At 37.2% G+C, this 17475-nt stretch overlaps 1 protein-coding gene across 10 annotated transcripts in view; it reads left to right on the top strand.

Moving 5' to 3' along the window:
• Positions 1 to 17475, top strand: part of LOC147916840 (uncharacterized) — a 181599-nt gene that overhangs the window by 80251 nt on the left and 83873 nt on the right. For 6 of the 10 annotated variants that reach the window (XR_015552472.1, XR_015552470.1, XR_015552473.1 and 3 more), the window contains one exon: positions 4993 to 5045. The exons of 2 other annotated variants lie outside the window; for them this stretch is intronic. Coding sequence is in view for 2 of the 8 variants with exons in the window: in XM_087432145.1 (XP_087288271.1) it covers positions 4993 to 5045 (53 nt within the window). In the remaining 6 variants the exon portion in view is untranslated. Of the gene's footprint in view, positions 1 to 2635; positions 3712 to 4992; positions 5046 to 17475 lie in introns of those variants that run through there. 2 more of the 10 variants (XR_015552471.1, XM_087432146.1) reach the window with 2 other exon arrangements.

Raw genomic sequence — 17475 nt, 5'->3', positions numbered from 1 at the left:
TATTTTATAAAGGGTAACCAGAACTAAGAGTGGACTTAGCCCAGACCCACCCAGACACTGGAGATGTCTAAGGTGATGGCCTATTCTGGGGGTAGGCCTCCCATCCCAAACTCCTTTGGTTAGTTAGTGGGGGTGGGGGTCAAAATACCCTTTGGGCAGAGACATATTCTGAGCAGGCAAATTCCAATCCCCCATAGTTACTAGCTGCTTAGTCATCAATGGCTGTTTGTTGGTTTCATTTCCAGTAGGTACGGATTGTAAATTGATTTGAGCTCAAAATATCCAAGTAGACAAACAGAAAAGATTAGCAAACCAGATTCTCTGTTGTCTTTTGCCCAGTAAAGACAAGATCTCTATATACCATTAATCTATTTACAGAGATCACCAAATGGTCAAACCATAAAACCAAAGAAGCCCCCACCAGAAATCAAGCCAGTATTCAAAAGGAATAAAAATCCTTCCTATGCTATAGAGAGACAAGGCTCTGGAACACAGGACTAGGAGTCAGACTCACTGTTGGATCCCTGCATCACTAGCCAGGAATGGATCACATTACCTGGGAGTAAATGAGGATCCGAAGATAAGGTCCAATCCTGTCTGAATCATGGAACCCAAATGTCAAAGACAAAATGCACTGCATGATTAAGGCAATGATTTTATTCAGGTTATTGCAGTAGTGACAGCACCTCAGATGCAAACATGAGAGCGAGCGTGTCGACAGGATGGTTTTGCCTTAGCCTTTTATGGGGAAAGACAAACAAGTTGCAGACGGAGTGATTTGCAGTTGGGGTTGTTTTGCGGGTAAGGGAAGTCTCAGTCAGTTATCTAAGCAGTTAATATTTTGGTCTGTGATTAGCTAATGTATTAGTTTATTGCTGTTATAACAAATTACCACACATTCAGTGGCTTAAAACAACACAAATTTATTACCTGTGAAACTCTAGGAGATAATCTGTTAACTTCCCTTTTTCAGCTTCTAGTGGCCATCTACATTCCTTGGTTCATTGCCCTTTTCCTCCATCTTCAAAGCCAGCGACATCAGGCAGTCTTTGTCACATTGCTATCTCTCTAGTTCTCCTTTTCCACCTCTCTCTTCCTCACTTAAGCACCCTTGTGATTATATTGAGCCCAACCTGATAATCCAGGATAATCTCACTATTTTAAAGTGATCTGATTAGCAACCTTAATTGCATTTGCAATCATAATTCCCCTTTGCATGTAACCTAACATCGTCAAGGGTTCTAGGGATTAGCATGTGGATATTTTTAGGGGGTCATTATTTTGCCTACTACAGCTAGTTTCAGGGGACAAACAATTCTAACGTCAGCCAATCAGTCAAAGAAGGGGTTATTGGAAGGTCTACGTCTGCCCTTGTCAGCACGTTAAAGCAAGAGGGGAAATGGCTGTATTTGGTCTTGTCACAGGTAAACAAGACAGCCATCCACACGTCTTATAAGAGTCTGAGAAAGAGAGACAGTGAGTTATCTAAGTAATACGGTGAAGTGTGGTTCTTTGCAGTCAACCAGTTTTCGAAACACAAAACAGTGGAGGATTTTAATTGTGCTGTTTTCTGGGAGCTCAGGGCTCAAATAAAGCCCAATATTGTCACTGCCATAAAATAGAAAAAAGAATAAAGTGGAAAAAGAAAAGTGAAGAGGCAGGAGCAATACAAATAGAGACGTTGGGGCTAAGGCCTTAGATTTCCAGCTCTCCTACTTACAAAAATTGTGTGATCTTGGACAAGGGACTTAAACCTTATAAGCTTAATCTCCTTATCTTTAAAATGAATATGATACAGTATCTACTTCATAGTGTTATTGAGAGGATTAATGAGATTATATATGTAAAGTGCTTATTAAAGTGCCAGGAAGAGAGTTAAATGCTCAATTAATGTTATCTGTTGATAATCGATTAATGAATCACTCCAAGTGGGTAAGAAAAGATATGATATACGTTATGCTGAATGATCTTCCAGTTTTTAATAATTATCAAGTTTTCACGAGTCCTGGATATATGATGGAAAAAATAATTTTTTGCCTTTTTCTTTCCTTCACTTACAGTAAAGCTTCTCACAATAAAGCTCGATCACTGAGATAAACTCAATTTGTTTTTGATACTTGAAATTTGGAAGATCCAAATGCATGTATACATTTGAAATACTAGCCAAATCGCCAAGACTATGCTAAGATTAGGAACTGGCAAGGTAGAGGACTAATGGTCTAATGTGAGTCATAAGGTGGGGCCTAAAACATTCTTGAACTAGATCAGTTGCACAGGGGACCTGATGCTGAGTTTCCCATGAGGGTCCCATGTGTGAGGTTTCAATATCTCCTGCCAAAGGTGGAGGTTGGACTGACAACATATACTTTTTCAAAAACGTTAAAAACATGACTCATGCAAATATAAAATAAACATGTGTCTAAGATTTAACCAACTTGTTAATTAATGAAGGAACCATCAAATTAAAACTTGTTGAGAATTTGCCTTATAAACAAAATTATTTGCATTGCAATGAACAGGAATCATTTGCATTGCTATCAGTTTTTTGTAACTTAACTTCCATCAGTATAGAGCTGTAAAATAGCCCAGTCAGTAACAAGTCTCATCAAAGATTCCCAACCCCTTCGTCCCACAGGCTCAGAACCAGAGGGTCTGATAGACAATGCTGAATCACCTCTTTTGCCCATTTCCAAGTCTTGGACAATTCTTCTGATTATTCAGGACACTGAGAGTTGTGCAATAAGGTATGGAGAGAGAAGGCAGGCGGGGTCTTGCAAGTAAATTTGAAGAGTTTATTATGAGTGATTCAGAAAGCACTTCAGGAGTGGACAGTACTCCAAAGGGGATCCCAAACATGCTTATTTGGAAATTTTGGTAATTTAGATTCTAAGGGAAGTTAATTATTTTAGCTCATGGCATATCTGAGTTTTAATGTGTGTTTGTGTTTAACTTTATTTCTTTGACATGTACATAAGTATCAATATGCATTGTTTCCATATGTCCTGAAAGATTCTTGGGGCACGAGCTTTTCACCAGGTGCTGGAGTCCATATTAGCAGCTATTAAAACTGATTTAGTTTCTCTTATTCATTCCTATGACATTACCTGTTTAGCCAAAATGTTGCCACTTCCTGCTTAACTTAATTGTTTCAGACAACTGAGCAAAAAGAGAAGGCCTAATACATTTACAAAGAGCTGGGCTGTATTTCAGAGTTGATAATAGGGAGAAGAGTCAGCAGAAGTGGGGCCATCCTCAACTCTCCCAGATTGAAATGTTTAAACAGATACTTTTGCTTTTAATTTTAGAAATTGAAAAACAAATGACAGGTAAATTGAAAACTACTGAGTTCTCTGTATATGCAAGCTCATCTAAATATAAATACAATAAAGCAAGGCTGACTTTCAAAAGTCAGAAGAATTATGTGGTGCGTTGTCTATTTTAAAGGAAGGCAACTTGGGAGCAAGGGACTGCAAAGCAGAGATAAGGAATTCCATGACATTTGGAAAGAGACTCTCTCCTGGGTGGAGAGTGGTAAAGTCTATATTTACCATGCGTTTAGGTGCACATCATGAAATCCATTATTTCTCTCTTTTTATTTATTTATTTAGTAATATCTTTTAACAGAGAAAGAACAGGGAAAATAATTAATTGGAACATGGAAAATGGAGGAAGAGAATGAAGAAAACCAGCACATTAATCATTATCAGACCAGCTTACATTTCTTTTTTTTTTTGTCTTTTTTTGATTTTTTTTTTGGAATTATTGTGTTTTATTTCCAGCTTTATTGATATATAATTGACACATAATAATGTGTAAGTTTAAGGTGTACATTGTGATGATTTGATACACATATATTTCACAACATGTTTACCACAGTAGGGTTAGTTAACACCTCCATCACCTCACATAGTTACCATTTCTTTTTTGTGGTGAGAACATTTAAGATCTACTCTCTTAGCAAGTTTCCAGTATACAATACAGTATTGTTAACTATAGTCACCATGCAATAGATCCCCAGAACATATTCATCTTCTAACTGGAAGTTTGTACCTTTTGACTGACATCTCCCCATTTCCCTCACCCTCCGCCCCTGGCATCCACCATTGTATTCTCCGTTTCTATGAATTTGGCTTTTTCAGATTCCAAATATAAGTAATATCATACAGTATTTGTCTTTCTCTTATATCACTTAGCATAATGCCCTCAAGGTCTACCTTCTCCCTGGGTTTGCATCTTCCTCCTTGTATTTTGGTCTGTAGTATTTCCCTTGCTTTTTTATAAGCTCAATGTTTATTGCATTTTATGCAGCATTTCTAGGTGATCTTTAGTGTAAGGATTTTCGGGGTTTTCTACACTGTCAGAAATGGAAGTCTCAATGAGTATCTTTCAATCCTTATCTTACTCTCTACTCAGCAACACCGGATAAAGTTGATTTCCTTCTAAAAAGAAAAGAAAAGAAAAAGAAAAAAATGTCCTCTTCTCTCTTCATTTCTGAGACAGCACGCTATCCTGATTTCTTCCCACCTACCTGACTTCTCAATTTCAGTTTTCTTTACTGGCTCTGTCTCCTCTACCAGATCTTAACATTAGCCTCCTCTCTCCTTAATCCAGACACATTTTCTAGTTTATCTCATTTGCTATGGGGTTTTAAATACCATCTGGATGTGACTGCTGTCACAGTTATTTCTATTCCTAATCTCTCTTTTTCTTCCCAGACACATAGATTAAACTATGTTCTCGACATTTCCATTTGGAGGTCTCAAAGACATCTCTTAACTCCTTAATTTCTCTCTTATTATTACCTATGCAGTATTTCCCATCTCAATAAATAGCATTTCTATCCACCCTGTTCTTTGTGTTGTAAAGCCAGGAGTAACTTTTACACTTCTGTCTCTTAGCTGCCACTTCAATTCATCATTATGTCCTATCAGCTCTGCCTCTAAGATATCTATCTCAAATCTACCCACTTCTTTCTTATCTCCACTGCCACAGCTTGGGACCAATCCACGGTGATGTACTGGATTACTGGGACAGTCTTCATACAGGTATCACAGCTTCCATTTTTTTTTGTTTAATATTGAAAGTATGTATATAATTTTGTTTTGAGGAAAGCATTGTTCACATCCAAATTTTCTTATGTGCAATGACCTAATACGTTATTTTCTACATATTATATTGTTGCAATTTTGATTACATGTTTAAGCAAGAAAATGTTTAATAGCAATTTTTGTCTCTAAATTATATTTTTTAAATGATTTCAAACATGAAATTAATGTTTTTATACATAATTGAATTCAAATATTATACATATGTGTAGATATATATACTAGACAATGAAAGACCTGGGTTATCCCTTTCACCAAAACACAAACACTTCCAACAGACTTTTAAAAATATGTCTCATCATACACACAAACACACACACACAGATTTTGTAACTTGTGTTTTTCATTCAAAAATATACAGTGGGTGGCCGGCCCCGTGGCTTAGCAGTTAAGTGGGCAGGCTCCGCTGCTGGCAGCCCGGGTTTGGATCTGGACACGCACGGACACACCGCTTCTCCGGCCATGCTGAGGCTGCGTCCCACATCAGCAAATAGAAGGATGTGCAACTATGACCTACAACTATCTACTGGGGCTTTGGGGGAAAAAAAGGAGGAGGATTGGCAATAGATGTTAGCTCAGAGCCGGTCTTCCTCAGCAAAAAGAGGAGGATTAGCATAGATGTTAGCTCAGGGCTGATCTTCCTCACAAAAAAAAAAAAAGAAAGAAGTGAAACGAACCTTATAATTTGTAATACAACGTTTAAGTGTATGAATCATATGAAAATGAAGTTTCTTTAGTGGACATTAAAAATAGAGGAGTATATAAAAGGCACACCACCTTGCCCATTCAGAATTGTGTCAGGCATCCCCTTTGAACTATGTTATAAGAAGTATCAACTCCATTCACTGTGTTTCTCAGCATAAGTGCTCTCTAAAATCCCAATGTTGAAAATCACTGTGGCTAACTTAACCAGTACCCATTTTGAGTAATAGTGTGGACTACAGTAATATGAGGTCACTTAAAATTACACTCAGGGAAAGTAATTTTACTTAAGAGCAGACATACTGAAAATACTTATTAATATACTTATTTAAACACACTTAGTTCAGTAACTATATTTATAATTATATATGGTAACAAATGTGAAGAAGGAAAATGTCAAAATTCTTTCATGAAATCATTCAGCAACCTTATGAGACTTAATAATGCTGAGATATGCACAAATAACAGACTATGGGGTTCTATAAAAAAAATTGGATATATTTTATTCTACTTTCCTATTATTTTGCAAGAAGCAAATTTTCCACTTCTGTTGAAATGGAATATATGGTGAGTATGTAATTATATTTTAAATAGACATACATATATATATATATCATGTAGAAAAATGAAAATATAATTACATCAATTTTGTAATAATAATTTATGCCAACAATTACTCTGCATGGGAGAGAATGGCACATTGCAATAACACTGATCTTGAGCTCATAAATAATGAGGTGATGTCCTGAGGCTTTATGAACAAGAAAGACATTCACTATTTTATGTATCCTATGATATATAATTTCAGTCTCCCGTTTAGATATTTAAAGTGATTACATTATTTCATTCGTTCTACAGTTTATAGGCGTACCTCAGAAATATTGGGAGTACGATTCCAGACCACTGCAATGAAGCAGATATCACAATGAAGCCAGCCACGTGAATTTTCTGGCTTCCCAGTGCATACAAAAGTTATGTTTACACTATACCGTGGTCTATTAAGTGTACAATAGCAATATGTCTACCAAAAAACCAATATACATTACCTTAATTTAAAAAATTTTATTGCTAAAAAATGCTAACCGTCATCTGAACCTTCAGCAAGTTGTAATCTTTTGCTGGTGGAGGGTCTTGCCTCAGTGTTGACGACTGCTGACCGATCAGGAGGTGGTTGCTGCAGGCTGGGGTGGCTGTGGCAATTTCTTAAAACAAGACAAAATGGAGTTGGCTGCGTTGATTGACTCTGCCTTTCACAAACGATTTCTCTGTAGCATGTGATGCTGTTTGATAGCATTTTACCCACAGTAGAACTTCTTTCAAAATTGGAGTCAATGCTCTCAAATCCTGCCACTGCTTTATCAACTAAGTTTATGTAATATTCTAAATCCTTTGCTGTCATTTCCACAATCTTCACAGCATCTTCACCAGGAGTAGATTCCATCTCAAGAAACCACTTTCTTTGCTCATCCGTAAGACGCAACTCCTCATCCATCAAAGTTTTATCATGAGACTGCAGCAATTCAGTCAGTTCTTCAGGATCCACTTCTAATTTTAATTCTCTTGGTATATATATCCACCACATCTTTTGTTTCTTCCTCCACTGAAGTTTTGAACCCCTCAAAGTCATCCATGAAGATAGGAATCAACTTCTTCCAAACTCCTGTTAATGTTGATATTTTGACCTCTTCCCATGAATCACAAATATTCCTAATGGTATGTAGAATGGTGAATCCTTTCCAGAAGGTTTTCAATTTTCTTTGCCTAGATCCATCAGACAAATTACTATCTATGTCTGCTATAGCCTTATAAAATGTATTTCTTAAATATAAGACTTGAAAGTTGAAATAACTCCTTGATCCTTGGGCTGCAGAATAGATGTATTAGCAGGCAGGAAAACAACATTAATCTCATTGTACATCTCCATCAGAGCTCTTGGGTGACCAGGTGCATTGTCAATGAGCAGCAATATTTTGAAAAGAATCTTTTTTTCTGAGCCGTAGGTCTCAACAGTGGGATGAAAATATCCAGTAAACCATGTTGTTAAACAGATGTGCTGTCATGCAGGCTTTGTTGTTCCATTTATAGAGCACAGGCAGAGCAGACTTAACATAATTCTTAAGGGTCCTAGAATTTTCAGAATGGAGAATGAGCATTGGCTTCAACTTAAAGTCACCAGTTGCATTAGCCCCTAACAAGAGGGTCAGCCTGTCTTTTGAAGCTAGGTAATGACTTCTCCTCTTTAGCTGTGAAAGTCCGACAGGGCTCTTCTTCCAGTATAAGGCACTTTCATCTACAGTAAAAATTTGTTGTTTAGAGTAGCCACCTTCATTAATTATCTTAGCTAGATCTTCTGGGTAACTTGCTGCAGTTTCTACACTAGCACTTGCTGCTTCACCTTGCATTTTTATGTCATGGAGATGGCTTCTTTCCTTAAACCCCGTGAACTAACCTCTGCTACATTCAAACTTTTCTTCTGCAGCTTCCTCATCTCTCTCAGCCTTCATAGAATTGAAGAAAGTTAGGACCTTGCTCTGGATTTAGGTTTTGGATGGTTTGATCTTCTATCCAAACCACTAAAACTTTCTCCATGACAGCAATAAGGCTATTTTGCTTTCTTGTCATTTGTGAGTTCACTGGAGTAGCACTTTTAGTTTACTTCAAGAACTTTTCCTTTGTATTCACAACTTGGCTCACTTTTTGGCACAAGAGGCTTACATTTCAGCCTATCTCACCTTTTGACATGCCTTCCTCACTAAACTTAATCATTTCTAGCTTTTGATTTAAAGTGAGAGACACATGACTCTTCCTTTCACTTAAACACTTACAGGACATTGTAGGGTTATTAATTGGTCTAATTTCAGTATTGTTGTGTCTCAGGGAATAGGGAGGTCTGAGGAGAGGGAGAAAGACGGGAATGGCTGGTTGGTATAGCAGTAGAACACACACAACATTTATTGATTAAGTTTGTTATCTTATATGGGTGCGGTTTGTGGTCTCCCAAAACAATTACAATAACAACATCAAAGATCACTGATCATGCTTCACTATAACAAATATAATAATAATGAAAAAGTTTGAAATATTGTGAGAATTACCAAAATGTGACACAGAGACACTAAGTGAGCAAATGCTCTTGGAAAAATGGCACTAATAGACTGTCTCAATGCAGTGTTGCCACAAACATTCAATTTGTAAAAAACGTGATATCTGTGAAGTGCAATAAAATGAAGTATGCTTGCATATTGTTCCCAATATACCTATTTTATGTACTTCATACTTTACATACTCTACAAGCTAAATGTGACACAGTAGAAAAGTCAGAGGACTAAACCTTTCAGGCAAGCAAAAGGGTTTCTCATTTTCCACATATTCCTTATTCTTGCTAGGCCTTTGGTAGTTATCTGAAAGGCAGAATAGTTTAAATGCCCAGGATTGTGTGTTTAGACTTTCTTTTCATTCCTTCAAAATTTGGCTCTCAATAGTTCCTTCATAAAATGATTACTTACAAGGTTGGATTCACAAAATCCCTCGTACTATAACTGTGCACAGTTTAAGTGACTTTTAAGGGTAGACTTACCTTGGGTGCTGAGTTTAGAGGCCAGCTTCCATGTAAGGTAGATTCCACTGTACTTCATAAAAACAATTTGGTCACTTCTCTCTCAGAAAGTGAAGACACAGGGCAGTCCATCTTCACCCACTCTCTTTACCCGGGAGGGTCAATTTAAAGAATTGCTCACGGCTCATTCTCAAGTGCGCCCTTTACTTAGAAGGCAGATTCCGCTGTCAGCAAGGTAATTCTTTAGCTCCTGACCTTAGGAAGTGGGATGGAGGCATCCTATTCAATCATCCTGCCCTTTCTTGCTCTGGGGCTTCTCTTTACTTTTTTCAGCTATTGACTCAAGTGACATGTTGCCCGAGGCATTAGTGGCAATAGAGTCTTTATTGCTTAGGGCTGATAATAGTATGTTTTCAAGTTGTAATTAGGTGATTAAATATAAAATAATTTAAAATAAAGCACTTAAATGTGAAGTTTTGGTCTAGGAGTTCCTTCCCTATCTCTGACCTCAAATAATATAAACTTTACTTGAAAGAAAAACAAATCTTCGCTTGAACCTGTTGAATTTCTCTAGCTCCCTTCCCACGCGTCTATCTCTTTTCTTTCATAGCAGGACTTCTAGAGCAAGCAAAGGTTTTCTGTTATGTCAATGTAGAAAGCAGCTCTGCACAGGTTCTGAAGTCAGAGCAACTGGTTCACTGCTCAGCTGCAGCTGAGTGACTTGTGAACTTGGGCACCTTCCTTAATCTTCTGTGCCTTAATACTCTTATCTGCCAAATGGAGACGATAATGGCAAGTACCTCAGGGTTTTTTTTTTTTAGCAGTTTTATTGAGACATATAATTAACTGCACTTAGTTCAAAGTAGGGCTTGATAATTTTTGACATATGTGTACATGCCTAAAGCCATCACTATCTGACAGGAGCTCTCCTCCCCACAGGGTTTTTGTAATAATGTACGTAAAACACTGAGAAGAGTTTTACAAAATACTAAAAATATTAGTTATTGCTGTATCCATTTTTATTCCTCAAACCTCTAAGGTTTCTCTTCAATTCTACTGGAATTATTCCCTCAAATGTTATCAGTGACCACTGTGGTTGCCAAATCCAATGACATTTCTTTGTTCTTATTCTCCCGGAAATTTCTACTGTATGCGACATGGATATGAAAAATTCATCATGAAATTGATATTATGAATAACTAACATTTTGTGGAGTAAAGACTGTGACCAATCACTGTGACTATTGAAAATGACAAAATCTGAAGCAGACAAATTCATTAATTACTTAAAAATGTAAAATGTATATTGTGCTAGATACTGGGGATAAAAAGACAAGTAGACCTAGTGTCTGCCCGCCAGGAATTCTGAAAAACAAATGAGAAAAATACATTAAAGGAAACAATACAATGTGACAAGAGTGATAGTAGGTATCTATGAAAAATAATGGGGAAATTCAAAGAATGAATTTTTATGCCTTGGAGAATCAGGAGGGCTTTACAGAAGAATTGATATTTAAGCCAATTCATTAAAGATGAGTAAAAGTTCATCAGTTGGATAAGAAAAGCTAGTGAATTCAATTAGTAGGAAAATAACTAGCAAAGATATGGGTGTGTTGGAGTACTGCAGAGAGTTCAGTGCAGTTTAAAGGATAGGACATGTGAAGGAAAGAGCCTGGATAGGAGTTAGAAGGCTTGGTTGTGGTCAGAAGTTGACGGCCATATAGGCCAGTCAAAGGAGTTTGAGTTGTAGTCTGTGAGTAGAGGGAAGTTATTGAAGGTTCTGAAGCCAGGGCATTGCACGAGTAACTTTGTATTTGAAAAATATATTACTCATGCCAAGAGGAGGATACATTGGGAGTTGAGAAAAGTAGGGTGGAGGCAGTGAGACTCATTAGGCCACTTTTTTGGTTAACTGTTTAATCTTTTGATGAAATGACATTGAATTAAAGCAGAGACAGTGGGCAGACAAGGGGGGCAAAAGTATATCAAAGGCAGAGGCAATAAGATTTGAAGAGAGGGTGAGGGATTGAGGGCATGGGAGAAGCTGAAGATGGTTTAAGAGTCTCACTTGGGAACTTGAGTTGGTGGTGATGTTATTCACCAAGATATGAATTCAGCCCAATATTTAATACATAAAATACTTAATTTTATCATGAAATATATTCATATTATTCATAACCTATACACTCCACATTTTAAGAAATATTCATAGAGATAAAATTTCATTGTTTGTGTGTCCTGTAAAATTTAAGAACACCGCTGAAATGAATTTGCTATATAACATAGCCTTCCATATTTTTCATAGTGCAAGCAATTTGAATAAACTATACCTTGGTAATATCTTCTTGACTTGCTTTCAAGATGAGGCATCATTAATACTAAAACACTGTCCTAATGGTGCATACTCCGCTGTTATCTTATTGGTGAGGCACATCTTATAACAATACTGTAGTGTGCTGACTCCCGCTTAGACTTGCCACATATTATAGTCGACACAGACCTTGCTTTTGGTTTTCATGCTTCAGTTCTCTGTCACTTTTCTCAAGGCCATGCAACTTGACTCTCGACTTCTGTGATAACAAAGTTCACTGATATCTTCCGTCTTGATATTTTATCAAGTTTTATCAAGAAGAAAGGAAAAGTAATGCATGGCCTCAACTTCCCTTTGATGTTGCGGTGTTGACACTAGAAGATGCATCTTAACTGATGATAGTAATAACTGAGGAAGTGGCAATGCCAGAGAATAGACTGTCCTGTACTGGAAGAAAACCTGGGTCCTAGTCTTGATTCTGCCACTAGTTCAATATTTGACCTTGAGGAAACTATTTTACTTGCTTGATCCTCAATCTCATCATGTATAAAAAAAGGTCTCTATTGTCTCTAAAACTCTGATTCTCCAAAGGTCTGGATGGATTTATTTCCTATTAGTTTTGTTTCCAACTACTTTTGGACCAGTTTTAAAATTTCTCAGTTAACAGACAATAAGAAATTTAGGTAAGAACTAATAATTTGATACATAAGATGTTTTGAACAAGTTGCTGAAATATACTATTTTTAGAATTTCTGATAAAAGCAAGGCTCTTGCATGTGAAGATGAAGATTCATTAGCAGCCCAGACTGCTGTATAAAGGGCAACTAGATGCTAAGCAATAACAGCCATATCATTTTGATAGTGTCCAATTAGGCAAGAGCTGTAGAGCTCATCTGAGGGTAATTTGAAGCAGATGCCAGCATTAAGACACAGATGTGGGACATTTTTCAATGGCAATGGAACGTGTGTGGTATAGGATAGCTGATGGCTTCATCATCATTTTTCTTTCCATGGGGTTACAGTGGTGAAATGCACTAACATTCAGCTGATTTTAGGCTCTTGGATTACTCCCTGGAGCAGGCTGTCCCCCAGGTAGATATACCTTCAGAGCTGAGGGTCATTACATTTTGATTTATTCAATCCACATGCCCTTTTCACAATCTGATATCTCACATCCCAGATGTGGAAGTCAGAATAAATTTCTGAGCATAACACCTAGAGTTTTACTGCACAGAACCAGAAACAGATGGACAACTTTGATAACCCAGGATTCCAGTCTGGCAGAACGGTGCTCTCTCACTGCTACTGCTGAGAGTTTAAGTGGATAATTTCTGAGCATCAAATGTCAATGCATTTTCTTAAAGCCGGGCGTAGCAGATCTAATTCTTCTCTTTTCATAAAAAGTTCATTTTCTGGTTTTCATTCCACTCGATTTGAACAGCAAACTTAAACTTCGCAGTTTCTTCCTTGTGAATAGTACCATTCCCTTTGGATACCAAACACTGGAGGTATTTGTAAATCTTCCCTATTTCCCTACCTCTCTCTTTCTTTGAACAACCAAACAAAACTTATGAATGCTACCTCCGTGCCTAGAAGGGTGCTGGGCAGTGAAGGTTAGTGCTGGCCATAGTGAAATAAATGTAAACGTGTGTGCAGAAAAATTGATAATTTCAAAAACAGAATATAATATATTTAAAGTTTCTTGAGAAGGTTGGGTCCTGATGGAGAGGATTGGAAGAGTTGGCTGGGTGGAGAGGGATTTTTCCAGACTAGGTACATCAGAGCAAACGTGTATGGATAGGATTTAACATAATTTGTCAGAAAGTTCTGAATTCAAGGGAGAGTGATGGTTGAGGAGCTAAAAGAAATTAGGGTAAAGGGAAAGGAAGTGGCGTCCTCAGTTAATTGAGGACTTGGAAATCAGGCAGAGGAGCATGGACTTAGAGTTTTGTACATAGTACATTAGCATACTGAAAATACAACAGAGTGGAAAAGAACACAGTCTCGGATTCTGAGAGGCCAGTCTACTAATTGTAGTGTTGTCACTTCATTGCTGTAAGACCTTATTCAACTTCCCTAAAGTCTCTAAACCTCAGTTTCCTTATCTGTAAAATGGATACAATGTCAAGTAGCAATGATGTGGATCTGTTGTGGGAATTAAGTGTAATAATGCCTTTAAAGTACTTTGCAGGGTCTGGCTCAGAGTAAGCACTCAATATAGGCTAGCAATAAATCTTATTGTTATCTGACAGCTGGAGGCTGATTGCATTGGACTGGGCAGAATGACCTTCTTTCTGAGCACTTTCAAGGTTTTCCAAATTAAGTGGGCTCTGATTCATTTCATAATGTTTATTGCATTTTCTTTAAATTTTAAGGTGTTCTTTCTCTATTGAAAGGGCTCCAATTACAGACAGTAGAATCAAAGTGATTCCTAAAGCTTCTGAAGGCACTTTTTCTCCTTTGTGTGTGTGTGTGTATGTCTGGTTGAAAATGATCCATTATGTTCATCCTCCTGGGAAGGCAATTGGCTGTTTAGCAACAGCATTACAAAGTGAGCTCATATACAAGTTATTATCCACTATAACCAGAATCTTTTTAAACATTATTTATTTCCAAAGGGAGAATGGGTTTCCGTTTTATATCTCAGCTGCTGCTGATTTTTCCCTAGGTAAATTATCCTGCAGTATTAATGTTAAATCTCATCTCATTATATCTGCCAATCTCCCCACACTTGTCATTCAGCAACTCAGTCATCTCTCCTGTTTACTTTTTTTCTTGTTTAGAATTATCTGCACATTTCATTAATGTTGGATTTAAGTCACTTGCTGCTTCACAGGGATGGTTTGTGTGAAACCCACTCCTCCACAAATGCTAAGGCTATGCTGTTGACAATTTATAAAACTTTGGTTTAACAGACACAGTTTTTCCTGTGCATAGCAGGCTTTCCAAATTAAACTTCTATATAATTTCTAGGTTTCTGAAAACAAAATGTACCCATTCATTCTTTCATTCATTGCTTATTATGAGGCAGGCACTTTGCTAGGCCCTGGAGACTGCGATTCTCCTCTTAAACATTAACATTTCAGTGATAGAGCAAGACCTGTAACAAATAATTATAATACAGCATGGTAATTACTACAAGAGAAGCATGAATTGCTGTACAAACCCAGAGAGGGCAGAGATTACCTTTTGAGTTTAATTTTGAGTTGAACTTTAAAGAATACAAGAGAAGAGGAAGACTGATTTTCATTGTCTGTAATGACGTATATCTAATATTGCATATTTGCAATATATACGCATTCCTAATACACACAAATACATAACCAAACCAGTATGTTTCAGTTTTGCATGCACACGTGCACACGCGTGCACACACGTGCACACACACACACATCTGTTGTAGTTGAGTGAATTTTCTTCTTTTGGTATATACATAAGCTCAGGACTTATACATAAGCTTGTTTTAGGATGTATGGAAGCTAAATGACAAATTATACTGTCCACAGCACTAGTCTCCATCTAAAACTCACACTCAGTTTTCAGTCATCACTTATTCCACATTAAAGACTCTCCTTTCTGAATTTGCAATGTTGCATTTATACAGACACACTGGGCAAAGCCACGCTTTCTCACTCTAGCTTCCCTTCTTGGCACAAGAGCAGATATATCCTGAACCTTTATCCTCTTCCCATTGTCCCTTGGTTGCCTTTCTAGGATCCTTTCTGTGCTTCCGTCTAGTTTTTCCATTTGGACAGTCTTCTTAGGTCCTCTCATGAAGCAGCCTCTCATCCCTGTGAAGGAAGCAGAAGCAAGGGTCCTCCTTTTGTACTTTTTACAAGATGCAGAGGGATTTTACTCCCCAGTCTACTTAGGCTCTGTTGGTATCTAAGCTGTCTCTGGTCTTCAATTTAGGCTCAGTTTTTAGACCCTGGGGTAATATGTAGCCCACATATGCATAGATGTCTCAATTTTTATGGCATTAAGTTACTAACTGAAAAATAAGTTTGCCTTTAAATGACATTAGCATATTTTTTAATTGAGATATAGTTGACACATAACATTGTGTAAGTTTAAGGTATACAACATGTTGGTTTGATACACTTACATATTGGAATAGGATTACCTCATGAGTTAGCTAACTCCTCCATCACGTCACACAATTATCATTTCTTTTGTGGTAAGAACACTTAAGATCTAGTCTCTTAGCAACTTTCAAGTATATAATACAGTATTGTTAATGAAAATCACAATGCTGTGCGTTAGATCTCCAGAACTTACTCATCTTCTAACTGCAAGTTTGTACCCTTTGACCAACATCTCTCCAATTTCCCTACCCCTTAGCCCCTGGTAACCACCCTTCTACTTTCTGTTTCTACAAGTTCAGCTTTTTTAGATTTCACATGGAAGTGATATCATACAATATTTCTCTGTCTGACTTATCTGATTTAGCATAATGCCCTCAAGGTCCATCCATGTTGTCACATAAGGTAGGACTTCCTTCTTTCTCATGGCCGAGTAATACTCATAGTATATATATATACAAGACATCTTCTTTATCCGTTGCTCTGTATATGGACACTTAGTTTATTTCCATATCTTGACTATTGTGAATAAGACTGCAGTAAACATGGGAGTGCAGATATCTTTTCGATATCTTGTTTTCATTTCCTTTGGATATATACCCAAAAGTAGGATTGCTGGATCATATGGTAGTTCTATTTTTAATTTTTTAAGGAAACTCCATACTGCTTTTCATAGTGGCTATACCAGTTTACATTCCCAACAACAGTGTATAAGGGTTCCCTTTTCTCCACATCCTCGCCTACACTTTTTATTTCTTGTCTCCCTAATGATAGCCGTTCTTACAGATGTGAGGTGATAGCTCATTGTGGTTTTGATTTGCATTTCTCTGATTGCTGGGGATATTGAGCATCTTTTCATGTACCTATTGGCGATTTGTATGTGTGCTTTGGAAAAATGTCTATTCCGTTCCTCTGCCCATTTTTTAGTCAGTTTGCTTTTTGTCATTAAGTTGTATGAGTTCTTTACATATTTTGGATATTAAACCTCCGTCAGACATAAGGTTTGCCAATGTTTTCTCCCATTCTGTAGGTTGCCTTTTCATTTTGTTGACTCTTTTGCTGTGCAGAGTGTTTTAGTTTCATGTAGTCTCACTTGGTGATTTTTGCTTTTGTTGCTTATGCTTTTGGAGTCATATCCAAAAAAATCATTGCCAAGACCAATGTCAAGGAGCTTTTTCCCTACGTTTTCTTCTATGACTTTTATAGTTTCATGTCTTATTTTAAGTCTTTAATCCATTTTGAGTTTTATGAGTGATTTAAGATAGGGGTCCAATTTAATTTTTCTGCACATATTTATCTAGTTTCCAAACTCCATTTATTGAAGAAGCAATCCTTTCCCCATTGAACATTCTTGACTCCCTTGTCAAGTATTAGCATATTTCTAAAAAGTAATATGTATAAGAAAATTTAAGAACTATCCAAAGACATTATGGAGATCTGGAGGTGAAGTTGACAAAATTTGTTGATGGATTCAACGGGAAGAGTGTGAGGACAAGAAAGAATCAACGTCAGTCCCTTGGTTATTGGCCTAACCAGTTGGGTGGTGGATACTAAAGTTAACAGGTGGTAAAGATGGAGGGCAGAAAAGGCTTTTAGGTGGGAGAAAATGATAGCTTTAAGAGTTTTGTTTCAGATATGCTAATATGAGGTGCCCCCTAGACATTCAAGAAATGATGCCAGATTTCTTTCTTTTTCTCTTTCTCTCACTTATCATTCCTTG

Source organism: Ceratotherium simum, chromosome 6, assembly GCF_057802395.1.
Source record: "Ceratotherium simum simum isolate JZ-2026a chromosome 6, ASM5780239v1, whole genome shotgun sequence".
Classification (NCBI taxonomy): Eukaryota; Metazoa; Chordata; class Mammalia; order Perissodactyla; family Rhinocerotidae; genus Ceratotherium; species Ceratotherium simum.
This window is presented reverse-complemented; position numbering and strand designations above follow the sequence as displayed.